At 38.7% G+C, this 23,752-nt stretch overlaps 1 protein-coding gene across 4 annotated transcripts in view; it reads left to right on the top strand.

Moving 5' to 3' along the window:
• HOOK3 (hook microtubule tethering protein 3) overlaps positions 1–23,752 on the top strand; it is a 79,885-nt gene that overhangs the window by 15,474 nt on the left and 40,659 nt on the right. For 3 of the 4 annotated variants that reach the window (XM_087716250.1, XM_087716251.1, XM_087716253.1), the window contains exons 4-10: positions 2,788–2,838; positions 4,138–4,270; positions 6,779–6,846; positions 8,660–8,722; positions 12,260–12,343; positions 13,600–13,763; positions 17,853–17,993. In XM_087716250.1, the coding sequence (XP_087572376.1) occupies positions 2,788–2,838; positions 4,138–4,270; positions 6,779–6,846; positions 8,660–8,722; positions 12,260–12,343; positions 13,600–13,763; positions 17,853–17,993 (704 nt within the window). Of the gene's footprint in view, positions 1–702; positions 779–2,787; positions 2,839–4,137; positions 4,271–6,778; positions 6,847–8,659; positions 8,723–12,259; positions 12,344–13,599; positions 13,764–17,852; positions 17,994–23,752 lie in introns of all 4 variants that reach the window. The other variant, XM_087716254.1, reaches the window with a different exon arrangement.

Genomic DNA, 23,752 nt, shown 5'->3' with positions numbered 1-23,752 from the left:
CATTGAACTTTATCTAGTCTTTCCCAGGGACAAACTGCCAGTCTTAGAAAATTGCTGTGAAATAGGCTTCAACAATAAAGTATCTAGTTTATAGTGTACACATGTGGATCTGGTTGTTCACGCCTGACAACATTGATAAACTCTCATTTAATTATGAAAAATATGCATTTGCATACATAAGATATTAGTAGTTTTATTTATAAATCTTTCTCGGGGCTTTTGTATGGAGAAGAAAACCGCATAAAAGAAGGAAGGGCAATAATCGATATGACCCATTCCCCCCATCAATAGTATTTATCGAGGCATCTCATAACATAGTTGCCTCCATGTAGTACAATTATTTGAAAATTTCAAATGGAACATATTTTAATTTATTTATTTACATAATTTTTATGCTGCCCTATTCTACAAACTTAAGGAATTGATTTTCAGAGGCATTTTGTTTCTTAAATAAATTTATTCTATTTTCAGCTAGCTTTTTCAAGTCTGGTGTCCCATGATAAAAATAAAATATTTGTCCATGAGAAGACAGATAAGGATACCTTATCAAATAGAGCTTGTTTTATTCTGTCAGAAGACCCAATTTGAATTTGAAATAAACTACCTTAAGTATAGAAGAAACATTAATGACACGATATTTGTTGTTGACCAAGGTCTCTAGTATAGATTGAAATGTTAAATTATTCCTTTTTATGTTTGCAGTACAGTTTTGCAGAAGGCAAAAGCCAAAAATTGCTTCCCATTGAAGTCTTTTTCAGTCTTACCTGCAGATGTGGAGGTAAAATGGGAGCTTCTCTCAAGTCCCAGACTCCTCTTGATTAGTGAAAATCATGCAATGGGAAAGGAGTGCTGCACATTTGCAATCAGTACTCTGTCTTTATTGATTTTAAAGTCTGAAAAGCTTTTGCTGAATCTTTGCTTAATTGCTTCTTGGCAGATCTTTAGCCATAGCAGATCATTCTACACATAAAATTATTATTTTTGTTTAATCTGGTTTTGTGATGATTCATGATTGATTTAAAGTTCTTGATGGTTCTTGTTTCCATGTAATAACATTTAAGTCCTTCTGAAATCAAATTCTGGGGAAAGTTAAGGTTCTCTTGTATCAGTAGGAAATGCTGAAATATTCGCTACCACATTTGACAAAAAATGGAAAAAACTAACAAAGATTAAAGCCCATAGTCTTTCCATCAAATTAGGACATGCAAAGTTATTAGCACCGCTAATGCATTTAAGTCTTCAGAAACTATATTTAATTAAGAGTCATTGGAAACATGGCCCAAACATAATAATTATATGGTTGAGACAAGCTGACACATTTTTCTTCAGCTGTACTAAACACGGTTCAACATGTTATGAAACCAAATAGTGATCTTCATGTGGCATTTTCTTATTAGATAGACATAAAATTATACAACAAATATTGCTGTTGGATGACCCAAAGACATATGAATTTAATTGAAGGCTACCTGAGAAGTATTTATCCTTAGACTGTGTGTTGTTTTACTTCTTATTTATGCATTTGTCTGTTTATTTTCAATAAGAAAGAATTTGCTGATTTTTTTTTCCAGGGTGGGAAGCCCCAGAGTAGAAGAGCAAAACATAATTGTTCATTATAAAGTTTGCTTATTTGCTTAATTATTTATGGGATTTGCCTGTCACTTGAAACCAGGATTCTAGGTGGCTTGTAGAATTTACATATAAAATACAAAGTGTTAATCTAAAAGCTAGCTAAATGGTAATGGAATGAAGTTTTGATTTAAAGGATTTTGAAGAATGCAGTATTTGCAAGAATAATTAACATTACAGACGCAAGATATATAAATTGTTGTAAATCTCATGCCCTCGAAGGAGCAACAAAAATATTATTTAATTTAAATTCTTCTTTTCATTGTTTACAATCCAATGTCAGGGTAGAATTGGACTTTTTTATTATTATTTGGGACTCAAGACCACATCCTAAGTTGGCACCATATTTTTCTTTGTTTTAGGTTAAAAAGAACTTGCTTGAAATTGCTCATGTTTATGCAGAAAGTTTGCTTTCTTCAGTTGCTAGATTGCTATTACAATACTGAATTCCCTTTCATTAATCTTGACACTTTGCCAAAAATGCCATACTTTTAGAAAAAAAGTGAGGAATTCATATGTAGGTTCTAGTTTATAATGAGAAAAGTTTAAAAATTGGAAGCAAAGGGTATTAATCTTAATATCTTTTTTCAAATTATAAAAATTATAATCCTTCATGGATTTGTTCAGGATGGTCTGAAACATTTAAAAAATGGAACAAAGAACCTCTAAATGAAACCATCTTTTCAGCACATCTAATAGCTTTCATGTGCCTAAAAATATGATGCTCCCCAACCATCAGAAATAACTACTAATGTTGTAGTTGAGGCTATTTTGGAAGTTATGCTAATCCCAATAAATATATGATTTTGAATCTTTGCTTTAATATATTTTGTATTGATAGGAATATTCAAAATATTTTTATTTGAATAATTATTATATAAAACAAGTGGGAATACTAATCCAATTTAGAGGTATAAACAATCACTATTATATATGATGGTTTTTATGTCCTCCTGTGACCAAACAGGATCTAGAAATCAGAAAAGTATGGAATCATAATTTTGTGATTTTTGTTATTGGCTTTTTTGGCAAACCCCTCCACAAAACACAAAGAAACCACTCTTCTGCTTTAAGTTATAATAAATTCTTATAAAGTTGAGTTTTAATTGTAATTTAGGATAATTCTTTTTTTTAATAATTGTTTTCTTTCACTCTAAGGTGAGCAATCTGAAGAAAATTTTAAAAGGAATTTTGGATTACAACCATGAAGTAAGAACTCTTATATGTAATATATTCCTTTCTTTGAATATAATATGTAGATTAGCTTACTATAATTGTTTCAAACATTTTAGATCTCTTTTTAAAAATATCTTGCCTACATTTAATATATATATGAAAAGAGCATTTACAATTTTTTAATAAATATGCAACATGGTTTATTGCAGGCTTGCATGTTTTGAAAGCTGATGAATTCTTTGATATACACTTTATCAGTCTAATGAAGATGATCTTGAACACATTTAATAGAATTCTTGATATGAAGTAGTTAGCTTGAAAAATATGATAAATATGACAGTTTTATTCTGTTCTGTGATTGTTCCTTAATTTTAGTTGGCTAGAATGGCTGCATATTTTTGTTGGTGAAATAAAATTTCCTGTCTCCTAAAGGAAATGTGAAATAAGTTTGATGCATTAAAATGGTTTTTGTTGATTATTTTGTATCATGGAAACAAAACCTGAATGAAATTCTGAATCTTTCCATTGGGAAGCTTTTCACTTTAAATACTTACATAATCCATTCAGATTTCATAAAAAGAATGAGAGAATAAATATATCTTTGCACTCTCTGGTGAAATGTTTTAGTAAACCATTACTCTAATGTTTATTTTAGAGGGGGAAACCCTACATAGTAATTGTTCTAAATCAAAATGTCCCATGTTTACTACTTTTCATGGGTGTTGGAACTATTAATAATTCTTGGAGTGATGGTTCTAGAAGATCTTTTTTATCTTGATAGTATTTGTTTGAAACATTTTATTTAGTATTTATGTTAAAAGATTATTTGAATCAGGTTCAAAGAATGTTGCTTTTTTGAAGTACAAGTAAAAGGATTTGGTGTTAGTGCCAACTCTTGTGCAAATAGTACTTAGTCTGCTTGTGGAAATGTGTCTCAGCCAAACCTCTATACATTAGTGGGCCTGAATAAGCATTGTATACAATGAATAGTCAACAGCATGAAGCATCAGCTATGTACAGTAAAGATAAGGTAACTTCTAGATTTGAGCCACTTAAGAACAACCCACCCATTTTGACTCCTCAGCTGGAGAGCTTGGTTAGATGTCTGGCATGAGGATAAAGATTTTATTAACAGGAGATAGATATGTCAGAGTCACAGAAACAAAAAGTTTCCGTTAGTTGCTTAGCAAACTGGATTTGCAGAATTCTGGCTGGTTACCCTACAGAATGAATAATACAATTTCTTCTCATTAGATTCCTAATCCTGCAATTCTGTTTACTTTGGCCCTGAAACCTGGAAATATGTTAATATATTTTTTTATCCTTGCACAGATTTTGGGACAACAGATTAATGATTTTATCCTTCCTGATGTTAACTTGATTGGGGAGCATTCTGATGCAGCAGAGCTTGGAAGAATGCTTCAGCTTATTTTAGGCTGTGCTGTAAACTGTGAACAAAAACAAGGTTAGTTGGTATTTTATTAAAATGGTACATTATTCAAACTATATACACAGTTTTTGTTTGTTTCATTAACACACACAACATTAACATTGAGGTTTTTTCCCCCAGTTTCTTTGGTGAGTGTTAAGAAAATTGACAATTAGTTTGATGTCTTCTATTTAATCCAGAAGGAGTCAGTAGTGAGCCAGCCTTAAAAAAAGGCATTGGTCCTTCAAGATTTGCATGGAAATCTTTAAAGCGGCAGCATCTTTTTGATCAGATTGCTGTAATGAGTACTTGAGAAGTATTGGGCTTGACTACATTCAACGCACTTCTGAATCATTCAATCATTGTAGATTGATTTTTCAGTGATTTCGACACTCAGTGACGAAAAGGTTAGCCATCACTGCCCTATACCATTTCAAACAAGTGGCTGTCCAGTCTCTTTTTAAAAACCTTCAGTAAGGGAACACTCACAATTTCTGAAGGCAAGCCATTCCACTGGTTAATTGTTCCCACTGTTAGGAAATTTCTCCTTAGTTTTATGTTACTTCTCTCCTTGATTAGTTTCCATCCATTGTTTCTTTTCTTGCCTTCTGGAGTTTTGGAAAATAGGATGACACCCTCTTCTTTGTGGCAGCCCCTTAAATCTTGGAACACTGCTATCATGTCACCCTTAGTCCGTTTTTTCACTAGATTAGACAAATTCCTGCAATGGTTCTTCATATGTTTTAGCCCCTAACTCCTGATCATCTTTGTTGTCTTTTCTGCACTCTTTCCAGAGTCTCAACATCTTTTTATAATATGGTGACCAAAATTGGATGCAGTATTCTAAGCGTGGTCTTACTAAGGCTTTATAAAGTGGTATTAATACCTGACAAGATCTTGATTCTATCACTCTGTTAATGCAACCTAGAATTGTATTGACATTTTTGGCTGCTGTTGCCAAATATGCTGACTCATATGTAAATGATTATCCACTAGGACTCCAAGGTCCCTCTCAGTTACTACTACTGAGCCTGGTTTCATTGCTTCATTGTTCACATTCCTTTTGCTGATTTCCACACAAATTACAGTCATGAAACAGAAGTAAAATACAGTAGCGGTGTGGCATACGCAATGATGATTAAAGAGTTGAAAGGGTCTCATAGTATATTGATTTGGTCTGTGCTATAGAAAATATTGATGAATTGTATTCTGTTACTAACTCTGTTTAATTGCTTGCCAAAGCAGAAAGGTGAGATATAAATCAAATATATGTATTAAATAAATAGTACTGTCTGCTACAATCTGGTAACCCCCCCCCCTTATCTTTAGATGGTATTTCCTGGAATTAGTCTCCGAAAGGTATACCGATTGGAAATTTTGGGAATTACACTCTTGATGTAGCTGGAAGGCAGTGTATAGGTCAGAAAAGATTTGTTAGGTGTTTATGTATCTCATATTTTCACAGAAAGTATTTTATGTTCTGTTGAGCACTGTTTTCTATTAGGATCACCAAAATGAATGTCAGAAAGGTAAATTTGTCACTTAACTGCTTACAGCTACATCTTCCAGTGAACTGAAGAATGTGCTGTAGAATAATTCTTTTTGACAATATAGACATTTATATTTTGCTTCCCTCAGTTGTTCCTTTAAAACTGATTTTGCAACATGATACGGCCTGTGCTCAAGGCTAACTGGAACTTGTCCACAAAATCATGACCAGACTGTCACAACTAATACTTGCATGGCCAGCTACAATCAAGGTTTGATAAGTTTAGAAACAATTTTTGTGGAATATTCAAAGAGGAAGGAGGTGGGTTGGTTGTATACATCTGCGTTTTTAAAAGATGGAAAGATATGTCTGCAAAGCTTTTTAATTTTCTTTATTGTTTCTGCTATGCCATTTTTTGTGGTCTTTAATTAAATAACGCACCTATAATTACCTGTTAGGAGTGAAATGTATTAGACTTGCTTATAAGAGACTTCTTAGCAATCAGTTTCAGTTCTTCAGTCTTCTATTCTTTTGCATAGAGAAATGCAAAAATAAACAAACAAATAATTGAGACGTTTATGTATTTTTGTTTATTTACTTTATATCTCACCTTTATACTTGATTGAATACTTAAAACAGATAATAATTAAAATACAAAATACAAATATGTAATAATATAAATTAAATGTAATGCTAAAAGCTCCTTAAAGGAATTCATCTTGAGCCGAAATGAACTTGAATTTACTCAGGCATTCATCACTTGAAGTTTGCATTCCTCAGTTCCTACATATGGATTTGTATTAGTATTGTATCAGGGTTAGTAACGTAGATTCGTTAGATCAGTTAGAATATTCTCCCTATTACTGCTTAAAATTAATCCCTTTGAAGAATGCTGATTTTGTCACTCATACATTAAAAGAGAAAAATTCACCCATACTAAATTTAAAATTGAACATTTTAGTATTGTTGGCATATTGTCCTATATATCCTTCTGAATTTTCTAAGCATGAACGATTACATTTTAAGTATGAATTATTACAACCGTTTTCTTACAGAGTATATTCAGACCATCATGATGATGGAGGAATCTGTTCAACATGTGGTCATGACAGCCATTCAGGAGGTAAGGAGTTAAAAGACACATATCTTTGTTATATAGTGGAACCGGTTTCCAGAATTCATACTGTGTGAACCTTTACCATTTCAGAAATATGATCAGATAATAGATGGAATATTTTTAAACATAAATTAATGATATGCTCCACTTTGCTTTCATGTAGAATATTTACATTTCTGAAAGTTAACACTTGGTTCCCTTCTTACATTCCCTTTCCTATTAATTTCCACCAAACCTTTAAATAGGATATTTAGCAGTAGATATTTTAACAGCTGAATTTCATTATTATTAATGAAATAGGGGAGGCTCAATAACTTGGAAAATCTTTGTGAATTTTCCTGTAAATAAATTGATTGGGACGTACTGAGTGGCTGACAAATGGATAAGAACCAGCTCTGCTGGTTGCATTGCTGCTATCATGTCTATGGAGAGTCTTAGGCATCCAGGTCATGGTTGTCCCAAAGGTGCTTTTTCAAGAGGCAACTGAATAAAGTCCACTTGCCTTTTGAAAAAGCTCCATTGGGACATGCTGTTACCATGCTGCGCGACAAGCTGCCAAACAACTGATCAGAATGGTTTAGCTCTGCTCTCAAACTGACTCGCAAAATTTCCAATTTTTTTTTTTAAATGGCTCTTGCAAACTGGTACAAGTTGGCTCATGGAATTGTCCCTCCAAAATTTCATGCATAGGAAAAAAAAAAACATTTTATAGGTCTTTTCTGAATTTGGCTTTCTTCTTCTTGGATTCATTTCATTACCAGACTATATAACATTATCAGTGCTCTGACATTGGCTTTGTTAACGGCTTGTATCAGTTTGAGCAAGATGAAGTCATTGCTGCTTCTTGATCCCATGCTATTCTATTTTTTTTAAAGCTGGTGAATTAATTTTATTAAGTGTGACAATTTAATTAAGTGTGGCAATATATAGTATAAGTATTTGTACATAGCAATAAGTTACAGAGTAGTAAAAAGATCCTGCAGTGATGTTGGAATTATTTTGTGCCCCAATAAATAAGACATTAATTATAATAATTTTTAGTGAAGCAGAAAAAGAGAAACTAATCTCAAATGAATTGGGGAAAACATTTGGGCATAGTCATCAGATCTTTTTGCTTTGGAATAAGGAAGGATATACTTAAAATATTTATTGTGACAAATTTGGATTCATTTTTTGATAAAAAATTGTTTTTTTCACACCATTATTAAATAATGTGTTATAATATAACCTGATAATTTTTGAGGTACAGAAAATATGTATAGCGTAAGGATGTGTTTTTTAAAATTCATGTTGTTGGCCTGAATAGCATTATTTCATAATGTATACTTGTACTGTCCTTTGGTTAGTTTAAATTATATATCTTTCTAGCAATAAAAGGGAAAAATCGAATCTTAAAAGTCTATGTAGAAAAAGCACCTTTGGGTGAAATCTTAAAAGTTTTTCATATATTACTGACTTAATAATAAGTGAGATTGCTTCAGTATATCCTGATGTTATGATATGTATATTTTTAATATTTCATAAGTTGAACATTGTACTGGAGTAGTAAGTTATTTTAAGTTGAAAATATAGAAACGTTTTCTATATATCCAGCCCAAGCATTTCATTAACATTAAAAATAATATTTTTAATTCTTATCTCTCTCCCTAAAATAAGCTATGTTGACCCAAAATAAATAGTAAAATGTAAATTGCTTTCTTGATTAAATAAGGATATACCCAACACCCATAATACAATACCGTGCATTTTAAATGCTTAATTCTTACACAGATACAAATTAGTCTTTTGCTTTTTCTAATCCAGTGTGATCTTATTGCAGTTGATGAGTAAAGAGTCTCCGGTCACTGCTGGAAATGATGGTTACGTTGATCTTGACCGTCAGGTATGCAACACCTACTGCTAGTTTTTCCTTCCATTAGTAGAGTTCAATTTGAATAATTTTGGAGCCACCCATCTATTTTGCTTTGTTTTTATCAGTATATTTGGAAAAGTGTAAAGGAAGCAGACAGCAAATTAGTTTCTTATTTGAACTGGTAAATTGTAGGAGTTGCAATTAACATCAATAAAGTAACATAATTATTCAGTTAGTATCATTGCCAAAAGACAGCCTTGACACTGTTATGCCACATTTTGAGTTTTTAAAATCTTATTACCAGAAATGTGATCAAAGCAAAAGTCCGTTTATTAGGTCCAGTGTGAAATTTTGAAAGCTAATTAGAGGCAAAGCTGGAGATGCAAAAACATCTGATTTTATAAAACTGATACTATTGGCATTGAGTAACGAACTCAGTATTTTTTCATATTCTCTCTTTACATATAAAATCAAGTAGTTAATTCATTTGTAGCATTATTTTCTTTGCTATCTCAACAGTCAAACTGGCTTTATCTAAAAATGCTATGATTCTTTTTAAACTAGCAGTCAGGTTCTTTGCCAATACATATCTAAAAAAAAGGATTAGTTTAGAGAAATGCTACTCATGTTATTAAATGCTGTACATTAATAAATTATTCACTATAATGCAACAATATAATATTGAATATAATTGGGACTATGTTCCATGCCATTATTCTCAATAGGCAGAATTAAACTTCGAAAGAATTGAGAATTATGTTTAATGTTTTTCAAAAATAATTTACTTAATATGAGTGAATTATTTCCCAGCATTTGAGGGAACATCAAGCCTGCTTTGGATACACTATTTGTTCTTAAGTTGCCTTTATTTTACACAAGTAGTCCTTGACTTACAGCTGTTTGTTTAGTGACCATTCAAAATTACAGTGGCACTGAAAAAAGTGACATGACCATTTTTCATTGCAGCATCTCCATGGTTACGGGAATAAAATTGACTCATGTTTATGATGGTTGCACAGTCATGTGATCACCTTTTGATTTGATTTGATTTAATAAATTTATAGGCCGCCCAATCCCGAAGGACTCCGGGCGGCTTACAGAAAATAAATTTTAAAAAGTGAAGAGTTAAAAACAAATGAAGAAAAACAGATTAAAAGAAAGCACATCATGCACCCAGTCTAATCGGGGCTGGACCTCGGTCAAGAGGTCAACAGCCCCAGGCCTGCTGGAATAGCCAGGTTTTAATAGCCTTTCGGAAGGCCATGAGAGTGGGTAGGGTCCAGATCTCTGGGGGTAGTTCATTCCATAGGGTCGGAGCGGCTACAGAGAAGGCCCTCCCCTGGAGAGCCGCCAGCCGACATTGTCTGGCTGACGGCACCTGGAGAAGGCCCACGCTGTGTGATCTTATCGGCCGTTGGGAGGTATGCGGCAGAAGACGGTCTCACAGATATCCAGGTCCCAGGCCATGCAGGGCTTTAAAGGTAATGACCAGCACCTTTAATCGCGTTCGGAGACCAAAAGGGAGCCAGTGCAGCTCGCGGAGGATGGGTGTAGTGTGGGTGTATCTTGGTACACCCAGTATCGCTCGCGCGGCTGCATTCTGGACTAATTGTAGTCTCCAAACATTTTTCAGGGCAGCCCCATGTAGAGCGCATTACAGTAGTCAAGTCTTGAGGTGACAAGGGTGTGAGTGACCGTTTGAAGTGCATCCCGATCCAAATAGGGCCGCAAGTGGTGCACTGGGCGAACCTGGGCAAAGGCCCCCCTGGTCACAGCCGACAGGTGATGTTCTAATGACAGCTGCGGATCCAGGAGGACCCCCAAGTTGCGGACTCTCTCTGAGGGGTGTAAATTTTCACCCCCCAGGTTTAGGGACGGACTATCTGGACTGTCCTTAGGGGGCAACATCCACAGCCACTCGGTCTTGTCAGGATTGAGTGCGAGTTTGTTCACTCTCATCCAGACCCTAACAGCTTCCAGGCACTGGCACATCACTTCCACCGCTACGCTGAGCTGGCACGGGGCGGAGAGATACAATTGTGTATCATCCGCATATTGATGGTATTTAATCCCATGCCGACGAATGATCTCACCTAGTGGCTTCATGTAGATATTAAATAGGAAGGAGGACAAGACCGACCCCTGCAGCACCCCATATTTAAGGGGCCTCCGCCCTCCAACCAACACCGACTGTGACCTGTCGGAGAGGTAAGAGGAGAACCACCCTAGAACGGGGCCTCCCACTCCCACTTCCTCCAGCCGTCGCAGAAGGATACCATGGTCGATGGTATCGAAGGCCACTGAGAGGTCAAGGAGCACTAGGATAGAGGAATGTCCTCTATCCCTGGCCCACCAGAGATCATTGGTCAGTGCGACCAAAACGGTTTCGGTGCAGTATCCAGGCCTGAAACCAGACTGAAAAGGGTCTAGATACCTTCTGACAAGCAAATTCAATGGGGAAACCAGATTCACATAACAACTGCAGTGATTCACTTAACAAATATATTAAGAAAAGTCATAAAATGGGGCAAACCTCAGTTAACAAATTTCTCACTTAACAACATAAATTTGGGGCTCAATTGTAAGTTGAGGATTACTGTATAATACTTCTAAAGCCATATTAAAGAGTGTTTGGCTGTTATAACAAATGCTTATGCAAGCTATTACTTTGCAGTAAATAGTTCAACTTCAAAAACATTTTGTATTTCATTGAATTGGAATGGATAGTTACTTTGAATGCAGATATACAGTTGAGTCTCTTATTTCTTTACTTAAAAATGAGCAAGATCCTGATAGAATACACAGAAATGACATGATTGGATCAAGGAATCTGACCTGGTAAAGAGTTCTTCCTTAAAGAAGCCACCTTTTCTGGTTTACTGCTGATACAAAATGTTTGTGATGTTGAACTGTTTATAACCAAATAATAGCTTGCTTAAACAATTGTTATAATAGCCAAACACTATTTGCAGATTTTATCTTTGTTCCTTCTTTAAGGTGAAATGTTGTAAGGGGTAAAGCATTATAGATAATAAATTTTCTTATATGGAAAGATTGTAATGTCTAAATTTACCTGATGGATTATGTATGATCTAGTCATTGCAGATGTTTAGTGACCACATAGATAGATTTTCTCCAGGATGATATGCCCCTAATCTGATGCCATCAGTGTATTCCCATCTCTGGTTTTCCTCCATTAGTTGCATCCAGAGATACATGATTGAAATTTAACTACAATTATATTTTAACATTGTTGCTCCATGATTTGTATGACTTGGATGCTGCACTCCAAAGTTAATTAGTGTATGAATAACATATAACGTATATCTGGTAGAAAGATATCTCCTAAAATACAAGATTTTACCATACAGACACTAGAAAAATATTCAGGTAGGTTTTATCTCCACGAAACAGAAAGCTTTGCAGATAATTTGTCAAAATAAATTAGGAGGATTATGGATAATTATTTTAAGTACAGATAAATGAATTCTTTGGATCCCTATCTTTTTTATTTTTTCATGCCACTATTTTTAATAAATAAAATATATATTGTATTTAAAAACACAGTTGAAGAAAACAACGGAAGAATTAAATGAAGCCTTAGCAACCAAAGAAGAAATTGCTCAGAGATGCCATGAGCTGGATATGCAAGTAGGCACTGAATTTTGCTATAATTTGCAGTGTTGTCTGAATGGGAAGGTAGTCTGTAGGCTTTCAGCTGCTTTTTTTTTATGAACCTACAGCCACAGTATAGTTTCTCATTCTGAGGTAGAAAGGATAATTTGTGCTGTGACATATGCTATACTTGGGTTAGAAAACGAAGAAAACTCCCGCAGATCACCACCCCAAACAGGGAGAAACTGAACAAGCCTGTCCACCAAATAACAGTGTTCCCACATTGTGTTTTTTGCCTTACTTATTGTAACCCTATCAAAACAACCCAAATCCTTCCTATGAATGTTGAAAGATTTGGGTTGGTTTATAAGTGAACAGTCTGTAAGGTTGACTGAAATAATGAATACATTATTTTAAACAAACAAGCAGACTTCAAAATTCTTGTAGAACTACTTCTAGCAGCTGCCTTTATAGCGTCCTACATAAGTCTCCTTGCCTTCTTCCTGATTTATATTTTATAGGAAATCAAAGTCTGTTTTATTCAAGTATACCAATGAACTAGAGTTGGTCATAAAAAGAACCAGTGAAGAGGATTTAAGTTGCATTTAATTGGTCCTGAATGATAATGGTGATGATGATGATGATGATATTATTATTATTATTATTATTATTATTATTATTATTATTATTATTATTATTATTATTATACAATTGTATCACAGCGGCCAGTTGTTTCGCCGGATTTGGCATTGGTTACTAGTTGGGCCCCACCCAGGGGCCTAGGACATCGTAACGTATTTTTGTAATATGCGTGCATTATTATTATTATTATTATTATTATTATTATTATTATTATTATTATTTTAGGAGAACTTCATGTAATCAAATTCTTAAAAAATCATTTTTTAGTGTTTCCAAATAAATCTTGCTGGTTTCATTACAATATTAATCCCAAATTAACTATAGATAGGATTGCAATCTTGAGTTCATAACAGAAGTAATAATAGAAGAATCCTTCAAGGTATTTTAGTTTCAGAAGAAGTTATATCCAAATTATTATGGTTAAGCAGTAAGATATAGCTGAGTGAATATATGTAGGGAGGGATAGAGAATATATCTACTGCACATACATGCAAATTCATGAACCGCAGTTGTTAGTCCTAGAAGGAAGTGGAAGGCTATTTCATTGCAACACATAGTTCAGATTCAAAGTGCTATACTATTTTTTCATTATAATGCCAAAGTATGCTCTTGGTGAAGCATAGTGCATTATTGTTGCATTTTGGTTACAGGTTGCCGCATTGCAGGAAGAGAAAAGTAGTTTGCTAGCTGAGAACCAGGTCTTAATGGAACGCTTAAATCAGTCTGATTCCATAGAAGACCCAAACAGTCCAGCAGGACGTAGACATCTACAGCTCCAGACACAGTTGGAGCAGCTCCAAGAGGAAACATTCAGGTGAGAATTCCATAATAATGTACTAGCCACTAAGAAATGCTCATTTCATTCTTATCTGCCAGGGAAGGGGTGGGGGAGTGGCAGTCATCATCCGAGAGTCATTAGTTCCTCGTAGGATCCCTGCTCCGGAGACTGTCGGGTGTGAGTCCCTTCTGGTGAAGTTGGACCTAGGGGGTCAAGTGGGCTTGTTTCTAACGTACCTACCTCTCAACTACGTTACAACAGCCCTGCCTGTGCTCCTTGAGTCAGTAGCCGGACTGGCGGTTGAGTTCCCCAGGCTGATAGTGCTGGGGGATTTCAACCTGCCATCACTTGGCGAACGCTCGGATGGAGCACAGGAGTTCATGGCTTCCATGACAGCCATGGACTTGACCCAGGTAATTCAGGGTCCGACTCATACAGCAGGTTACACGCTCGACCTCGTGTTTCTCTCGGAGCAGTGGAGACGTGATCTAGAATTGAACGGCATCGAAATCTCGCCCTTGTCATGGTCAGATCACTTCCTACTGAGGCTCGACTTTCAGAAACCACTCCCCCACTGTAGGGAGGGGGAACCGATTAGGTGGTTCTGCCCCAGGCACCTGATGGACCCTCTGGGATTTCAGACGGTGCTTGGTGTGATACCTGACTCCCTTGCCCACAGTCCGGCGGAGTCCTTGGTCGCTGCCTGGAATACAGGGGCGGCTGAAGCTCTGAACCGGATCGCGCCTTTACGGCCTCTCCGCGGCAGTGGATCCAGGAGGGCTCCTTGGTTTACTGAGGAACTCCGGGAGGTGAAGCGCCAAAAGAGACGCCTAGAGCGATGTTGGAGGGCTAGTAACTCCGAATCCGACCGAACATAATTAAGAGCCTTTATCAGGACTTATCTATTGGCGATACGGGCGGCAAAATGTGCTCATTTTTCTGCTCTTATTGCATCCGCAGAATCTCGCCCAGTCGCCCTGTTTAGGATAACCCACTCCCTCCTGAAAGGGAGGGATGCGGGCGAGCCCTTACAGGGTAGAGCTGAGGAATTTGTTCAGTTTCTGTCAGATAAAGTCGCTCTGATTCGGACGGACCTGGACTCCACTTGGACAGTACCAGCCGAATGCCGGAGGAGGGCCTTGATCGGATTTCTTGGAGCGAGTTCCAACTTGTCGCCCCTGAGGAAGTGGACAAGGCCATGGGAGCGGTGAGTGCCTCCACCTGTTTACTGGACCCGTGTCCCCTCCTGGCTGGTCTCGACCAGCAGGGAGGTGACACGAGGCTGGCTCCAGAGGATTGTTAACACCTCTCTTCGGGAGGGATCCTTCCCGCACCTTCTAAAGGATGCGGTGGTGAGACCCCTCCTTAAGAAACCTTCCCTGGATCCAGCCATTCTTAATAACTATCGTCCAGTCTCCAACCTCCCTTTCGTAGGGAAGGTTGTTGAGAAGGTGGTGGCCTTTCAACTCCGACAGACCTTGGATGAAGCAGATTATCTGGATCCCTTTCAGTCGGGTTTCAGGCCTGGTTACTGCAGCGAAACTGCTTTGGTCGCGCTGACCGATGATCTCTGGTGGGCCAGGGATAGAGGACATTCCTCTATCCTGGTGCTTCTTGACCTCTCAGCGGCTTTCGATACCATCGACCATGGTATCCTTCTGCGATGGTTACGGGAGGTGGGAGTGGAATGCACCGTCGTATGGTGGTTCTCCTCCTACCTCTTGGACAGGTCACAGTCGGTGTTGGTTGGAGGACAGAGATCGACCCCTAGGCCCCTCAAATATGGGGTGCCGCAGGGTTCGGTCCTATCCCCCTCCCATTTAACATCTACATGAAGCCGCTGGGTGAGATCATACGCCGGCATGGGATCAAATATCAGCAATACACGGACAATACTCAATTGTATCTGTCCGCCCCGTGCCAACTCAGTGAAGCAGTGGAAGTGATGTGCCAGTGCCTGGAGGCTGTCAGGGTCTGGATGGGAGCGAACAAGCTTGCACTCAATCCAGATAAGACCGAGTGGCTATTGATGTTGCTTCCCAAGGATAGTCCAGGCATTCCATCTCTTAGCCTGGGGGGTGAAATTATACACCCCTCAGAAAGGGTCCGCAAGTTGGGTGTCCTTCTGGACCCGCAGCTGACGCTAGAACACCATCTGTCGGCTGTGACCAGGGGGGCTTTTGCCCAGGTTCATCTGGTGCACCAGTTGCGGCCCTACCTGGACCGGGAGGCACTTCGAATGGTCACTCATGCCCTCGTCACCTCAAGGCTGGATTACTGTAATGCGCTCTACATGGGGCTGCCCCTGAAAAGTGTTTGGAGACTACAATTGGTCCAGAATGCAGCCGCGCGAGCGATACAGGGTGTACCTAGATACACCCATGTTACACCCATGTTACACCCATCCTCCGCGAGCTGCACTGGCTCCCTATTGGTCTCCGAACGCGCTTCAAGGTGCTAGTCATTACTTTTAAAGCCCTACATGGTTTAGGACCTGGCTACCTGAGAGACCGCCTCCTGCCACATACCTCCCAACGACCAACAACATCTCACAGGTTGGGCCTCCTCCGGGTGCCGTCGACCGGACAATGCCAGCTGGCAGCCCCTCAGGGGAGGGCCTTCTCTGTAGCTGCGCCGGCCCTGTGGAACGACCTACCCGTTGAGATCCGGACCCTTTCCATTCTCTCAGCCTCCCGAAAAGCCACCAAAACCTGGCTGTTCCGGCAGGCCTGGGGCTGTTGATCAATGTCCAGCCCCACCTAGACAGAATGGATGTTGTGTAATTTTAATAATTGTATTTTTATTCTTAATTTTTTAAAAAATTTTATCTCGTTTCTGTAAGCCGCCCAGAGTCCTACGGGATTGGGCGGCATACAAATTTTATTAAATTTCAAATTTCAAATAGAATGAAGAGTTTCCAATCAATTTAAAATTAATTTTATTATTAAACAAATCAGGATAAAACTGGCTCTCTAAGCAGTTTAGAGAGACAGCATATTTTCCCCAACAATCTGGGTCTTCATTTTACCAACCTTAGGAGAATGAAAGGTTGAGTCGACCTTGAGCCAGTCAGGATCAAACTCCTGGCAGAATTAGCCTGCAATACTGCATTATAACCACTGCACCACTACCGATTATTATTGTGATCACCAGCCAACAATATTTAGATAGCAAGATTCTAAAAGTACTTTATGAATAAAGTACTAAAAAGTTTTCTTACTAATTGCTAAGTGTTTGTGTGGTGTGTCTATTTGTAACACTTTTGGGGTCAGTGACTGATGAGGTGTAAATTAAAATCTGTATTGCTGGGATCCTAAGGATTAAAAGAGTTTTTTTTTTTAAAAAAAGCAATAACAGCTGAAAGAAAATGTGTATGTTTATGTTGATGGTGATTTAAATAAAAAACTGAAATGTTTTATAGTTGCCAATAATCCTAAATATATAAAACCATTAAATTTGCCAGATTTGCATAAAAGTGGCATTGATCATTAATGCTGTTCGTTTTGCTGACCTTAAAAACACATAATTAAAAGGCTATTTGATGTCTCACTTCTAACTTCTTGGATATATTTCGGTTTAATTTCTCATTATTTGCTGTGCAGCCTAGAAGGATCCAATTGGTAGCTCGACCTGAATCCACAGAATATTTTCATTACTTTAGGGAAAACAAACGGTTTTCTAAGGTTGTATGCATAAGTATATTTGTTTTTTTACTAAGTAGTATTAGTTAATTATTAAGTTGATTCACTGCTAATGGCTACTCAACTTGCATACATAACCTAGAGTTTTAAAAGTCAACAACATGGCAGTGACAAATACAATCATACAAGCCTCTTTATTGACTCTGAATCAACCTGGAGTCCCAAAGCCTGCTAATAGGATCATGTTTCTGCCTGAATATATGTACCCAATAAGAATTAAGTTATAGTTTCTGCAAATGTTGAGGGAATGAAAGTTATAATTTGCTGTTGTTGATTTTTTTCTGAATATCCAAGGGAATTTTTTCCTTACATTGGCATTATTCAGGATTATTTATTTGTCTCTTTGTTTTAAAGTAGATACACAGAAGAGAACTTGATTGTAAGCACTTTTCCCTATGTAATATATTGTAGCATTTTCTTTCAGATTAGAAGCAGCAAAAGATGATTATAGAATTCGTTGCGAAGAGTTAGAAAAAGAAATTACAGATTTACGGCAACAAAATGAAGAATTAACAAATCTAGCTGACGAAGCTCAATCTCTGAAAGATGAGATGGATGTATTAAGGTAAATCATTTTTAGCTCTTTAGATCAAGGGTGTCAAACTTTTTTTAAAATAATTTTTTAAAATTTACTTTTCATTTTCAAAACAAACACAACATCCTTCTTTACATGTTGTAGAAAGTCTATCAGTTGGTTACAAAAAGACTTTCGTGCATCTTTTCAACAAACATAATTCATATTAACTCAAGTATTTTAACTCAAATATTTATACATGTTACATCATATCTCCATTTCATTTGACTATAATTGTTTAAACATCCTTCATCATAAAATATACGAAGATTTAATACATAACCACATACTGGCCTTTCATTTACTATTTCTAAAATCCTCCACTAACACTGAATCCTTATGTCCTATTCTAGTTAAACATCCATAATATTTAATAACAAAATTTTCTAATCTTCCTTTCCAAATCACTGTTTAGAATTTACATCCAGTTTCCTTATGTTATCCCCATATCTATATATACGTTGTTATCCTTATCCCTCCTTTATTTAACTATATCCTGTATCATGACATTTTCCCCCTAATAATCAAAACTTTAACTTTATCTAACTTAGTTCTTTTTTTATTAACCTTTATATATAATCCAAAGGGATTTAATCTTCCTTTCATGGGTACCATTCAATATTCATATCCAATTATACTCATCATAACGCTACACATCGTATACATTAGTAACATTATCAATTATTTATTTAAACTATATCTATTGTCAATAAATTTCAATAAATTTAACTAGTTTTAAATTATACTCTTCCATCTATCAACCTGTGTCTTTCCAAAAGCAAAACAGTCTCATATCTTCTGCCATTTGTGGTGTCAGTCCTCTAATCATCTCCTTGATCAACTTTGTATGGACTCCTCTTAGCAACTCCTTGCTTATAAGATCTCTCATGTAATATTGATACGCTTCTTCTGTTTCCTTAGTCAGCTTATCTTTGATTGTCAGTAGTGTTATCAATGATATTGCTAATAAAATTTCTCTCTTTAAATCCATAAATTCTTTTGCTTTTTCTTCTTCTGTATCTTGCCATCTGGGACAAATTTCCTCATTTAATTCCTGTTTCAGTGTTCCACTCTTTCCATTTTCAGAGACAAACCAATCACCATAAATATCAGCAAATTTAATTTCTTTATATTCATTTTCCACTTTGGTTTTAACCACCACGTTTTCTATTTGATAAATATCCTCAACTTCGTCATCATATTTTGCTGTTAGATGCTCTAAATCTTCCAGCTTCTTCTCTATCCTCTCATATATATTTGATAATTTCTGTATTTCTGAGAATAACTTTTGCAAGCTTAAGGTTTCTTTCTGCTGTTGAAATTATGCCATTATCTCCAGCTAACAAACACAGCTGCTGTAGCTTTGAAGGTTAATAAGATTAAACATAGATTCACAATAACGTTTTGTTTTCACTTTTCTCTGGTTAAAGATATATTTCAAAGAAACATATGTATGCTTTCCTTCTTATCACTCTCTATAACCAAGCAGTGAGACCTTGTAGTGCCAAGCCAAAATAATCAAAATAAGAGTGTTTTGTTTCCAATACACAAACTTTCCAGCCTCCAAGTAGCAGTGTTATTGTTGCAAATTTCCTTGTTTCTTTTTGTATCTTTTTTGTATTTCAAGTTAAAAAAGAGTCCGATTTTTGAATGAGTTAGGAGAACACCCACAGTAATGAAAGAGAAGAATTTTAGTCCATAGGTTACAAAGAATAATAAAAGAAAAAAAATGGAAGAAGAAAACTTAATCCATTCGTTTTAAAAGGTTTGCATAAATTCTATCCGTGAAGATAGCATTTAAAAAGTAAGATAACCCACTGTCCAAAACCATTCCAAATTTAATTCTGCCGCTTAATTCTTCTGTTCTCCAATTTAAATTAATTTTAAGTTTTTTGTAGGCAGTCTCTTTTTAAAATGGTAAAAGTTCCTCTCCAGCTGGAAACACTTTCTCTTTCCGTATCCTTCCGTTTGGAGCCGCTCCGACTTCATCAGCCTTGACTGGATTTTTTGTCGCCGGCTTGAAGAACTTCTCTTGCATCGATCAGGGACTTTGCGATGTCCCTGAGGTCAGCAAGACTTATTCTTCCTGTTCACCATCTCTGCAGGATGGTTTAGGTCCGATTGGACCACCCAGCGGCAAAAGTATCGGCTGTGGTCTCGGAGCATCGAGACTGCACATCCGTACCGTCGTAACATTGGATCCTCCCTCCTCAGGGGTTTCAAACTTGTGGCATGTGACGTATTTCAGTTTCCTCCCCTTCACTAAATGGAGTGGGCATGGCCAGCGTGTGATGCATCTGGCCTGAGGGCTACAAGTTTGACATTCCTGCTTTAGGTTATATACTTTCTGCTATAGTTTCATTATCTGCTGATTAGAATAAATCCAACATTGCATTCATTCAATAATTTTTATAGCTGTCCATCTCAGTCAGTGATTATGGTCAGCCTACAATTCAAAAAATACATTACAATTAAAGCCATTAAAAATGCTAAAAATATCCAGATTAAATATACATAGGAGCAAAATACTTGGACAGTTAGCAATATAGCCAAGAAACCGGGGCCTCTTAACACATTCGGCACCCTAGGCATGGAAACATAGCCAGGTTTTTAAGGCCTTATGAAGGCTAACAAGAGTTGGGGCCATTCCAATCTCCAAAGGGGGGGGGGATGTTCCATAGAGCAGGGGCATGTTCCATAGAGCAGGGGCCACTGTGGAAAAAGCTCATCTTCTGGTTCCCATCAGTCAACATTCTTTGGCTGTTGGGATCTGCAGCATGCCAATTCTGCTTGATCTAGTTGGATGCGTAGAGACTCTTGGAAAAAGGTGATCTCTCAGATACCCTGCATAGTTGGTTGTTGTGACTCAGCAGATGTCTGCTGTGAGTCTTTTCGGGATACAAGACTCATTATGCAGCTGGGGCTTGTTAGGGGCAGGTTTGGAGATAAAAGGACGGATGCTGCCACGCCTTAGTCGCAGGAGTCAACGTTCCTTCGTGCGTTTCTTGTTTGGTACAACATTGCTTGATCATCAATCGTGGTTTATGGAAGATACACTTGGATAAGTGCTTTCTGTTTCTTGTAACCCTGATTCAAAGCTACACTGGAGAAGTGCATTGCTTGTAAGAGTTGTTTTGTTTTTCATTCCGTTATCGAGTCAGAGACTGTATTTATGTTATTTTGGGGCTTGAAGCCAGTTTGAACTGAGAACTGATAAAGAAAGTCCTTTTAAGTTTATTTGTCTTGCTGTTTGTTAAGAGCCATGAAGGGGGGACAGAACAGATTGACTCCTGCCTGACAAGCCTTAATCTCAGTAATTATGGAACAGATAATGGCTGAAAGTAGATTAATGGTGCAGCAAATAGCAATGTTGTCGGATCAAATTCAACAGTTGCAGAGAGCTGCAACCCCCCCCCCCCCCAGCCAAGGAGGAAGTGCCCAGTAGCCATGCCAGATAAATATGATGGGAGTCTGGCCATGTTTGCAGCATTCTTGGGACAATGCCAGCTGTTTATTAGCCTGAGAGCAGAGGACTTTCCCACTGACCGGACGAAGGTGGGATTCATGATCAGTTTGCTCTCAGGCATAGCTGCCCGGTGGGCTACCCCCTTGTTAGTTCAGCAGAGCCCTTTGTTGGATGACTTCCAGGGCTTCTGCCAATATTTCAAACAGATGTTTGAAGATCTGATCAAAGGGGAAACAGCTGCCAGAAGTTTGAAATCACTGCAGTAGGGGACTGGGTCATTGCAGGAATATGTGTCTGAATTCAGGCTACGTAGCCAGGATTCCACATGGAATGAACCAGCTCTAATGGACATGTTCCAAGATGGATTGTCTGAGGCCTTGCAGGATGAATTGGCGAGGGTGGACAGGCCACCGATGTTCGACGCGTTGGTCCACCTGTGCCTCCGGATAGATGCCCGGCTGCAGAGGCGAAAGCCTTGCCGTGTATTCCAGGAGACCACCAGCATGCCGGTTCAGCAAGAGACTGCAGTGGACTGGGAGGAGCCCATGGAGTTGGGTGCTGTCAGACCTCGAGTGTCATGGACAGAGATGGACAGACAACGTGCGGAGGGATTGTGTTTTTGCTGTGGGGATCTTGGACACTTGGCAGGGAGCTGCCCCAAGAAGAACAGAAGGGTTGTGCGGACTGCAGCCGTCCCTCAGCAACGCACGATCAAGTCGGACAACCAGCACGTTGGTGCGGCCGTGTTACCCCGTTCGCACAAGATAGCGTGCGTTTGGGGGGTGTGGAGTCCCAGGGCGGATGCCCTGCTGAGTAAAGTAAAGAACTCCAACCCTGTGAACTCACTTCCACCTCGGACTGTTCTACCCATTGCATTCTGCGCTGCCGTTTGTCATCCCATGAGCATGCAGGCTTTGGTACGGGATGCACAGCGGGGTGATGACTGGGTGGAGCAATGAAAGGCGGAAGTGGGGCCGGCGTCCCCTTGGACTTTGGAAGGGGAACTTTTGAAGTGTCAGGGCCGGCTCTATGTTCCCGCAGGGCACATCTGTCGACGGGTGCTTGCGCAGATTCATTGCGCGTCTGCGTCAAGACATTGGGGGTTTGTTCGGACATTGCGCCTGGCTTCCCGTCAATTTTGGTGGCCCCATCTGAAAAATGACATACGGAGCTGCGTGAAGTCATGTGCCCAGTGTCATTGGGCCAGGTCTACAAAGAGAACTCTGCCGAGATTCCAGCCGTTGTCGACTCCGGTCTCCGCAACACTGGACTTTGTCTCTAGGTTCCCAGTGGGGTGCCAGTGTCTTGGACCATGTTCCAGGGAGGCCGTCACCAACCCTTCTGGGCCACACCCCGATCATCAAAACCGGAGGAAGGGCTCTGCGGGAGGGGATTGCGTGGTGGTTTGGCAGGAGTCGGTAGAGCTTCCGTCAACCTCCGACGGAAAGGGGGTTGGTGGGTCGGCCTTGCAGAGGGTGGAGGACCCTAGACAGGGAGTTAAGGCTCAGCCGAAGTTGGTAGAGCTGCCGTCAACCTCCAACGGTAGGAGGGCTGGTGGGTCAACCTTGCAGAGGGTGGAGGACCTTGGATAGGGTGTTAAGGCTCGGCCAAAGCTGGTAGAGTTGCCATCAACCTCCGACGGTAGGGGGGCTGATGGGTCGGCCTTGTGGAGGGTGGATGACCCTGGACGGGGTGTCGACACCGGGAAGGGCGGAAGGAAACATGGTGGCCACCGGATACCTAAAGAGTTCCGATTCAAGGGGGCTATGCCTCCAGAGGTTTGGGATTCATAAAAAAGGCACCAAGGGAAATGGGTGCGGGTCATCTTGTGGACACGACATTCCCACTGCGTCCAGACCATCGGACCCCGGGGAAAGGGCCCTGCGGTGGGGGATAGTGTTGTGACTCAGCAGATGTCTGCTGTGAGTCTTTTCAGGATACAAGACTCATTATGCAGCTGGGGCTTGTTAGGGGCAGGTTTGGAGATAAAAGGACGGATGCTGCCACGCCCTAGTCGCAGGAGTCAACATTCCTTCGTGCGTTTCTTGTTTGGTACAACATTGCTTGATCATCAATCATGGTTTATGGAAGATACACTTGGATAAGTGCTTTCTGTTTCTTGTAACCCTGATTCAAAGCTACACTGGAGAAGTGCATTGCTTGTAAGAGTTGTTTTGTTTTTCATTCCGTTATTGAGTCAGAGACTGTATTTATGTTATTTTGGGGCTCGAAGCCAGTTTGAACTGAGAACTGATGAAGAAAGTCCTTTTAAGTTTATTTGTCT

This window comes from Thamnophis sirtalis, unplaced genomic scaffold, assembly GCF_051295495.1.
Source record: "Thamnophis sirtalis isolate CommonGarterSnake01/CBP01778 unplaced genomic scaffold, rThaSir2_p1.2 scaffold_5, whole genome shotgun sequence".
Lineage (NCBI taxonomy): Eukaryota > Metazoa > Chordata > Lepidosauria > Squamata > Natricidae > Thamnophis > Thamnophis sirtalis.
Note: the sequence above shows the minus strand (reverse complement) of the source record. Positions and strands in the feature narration are given on the sequence as shown.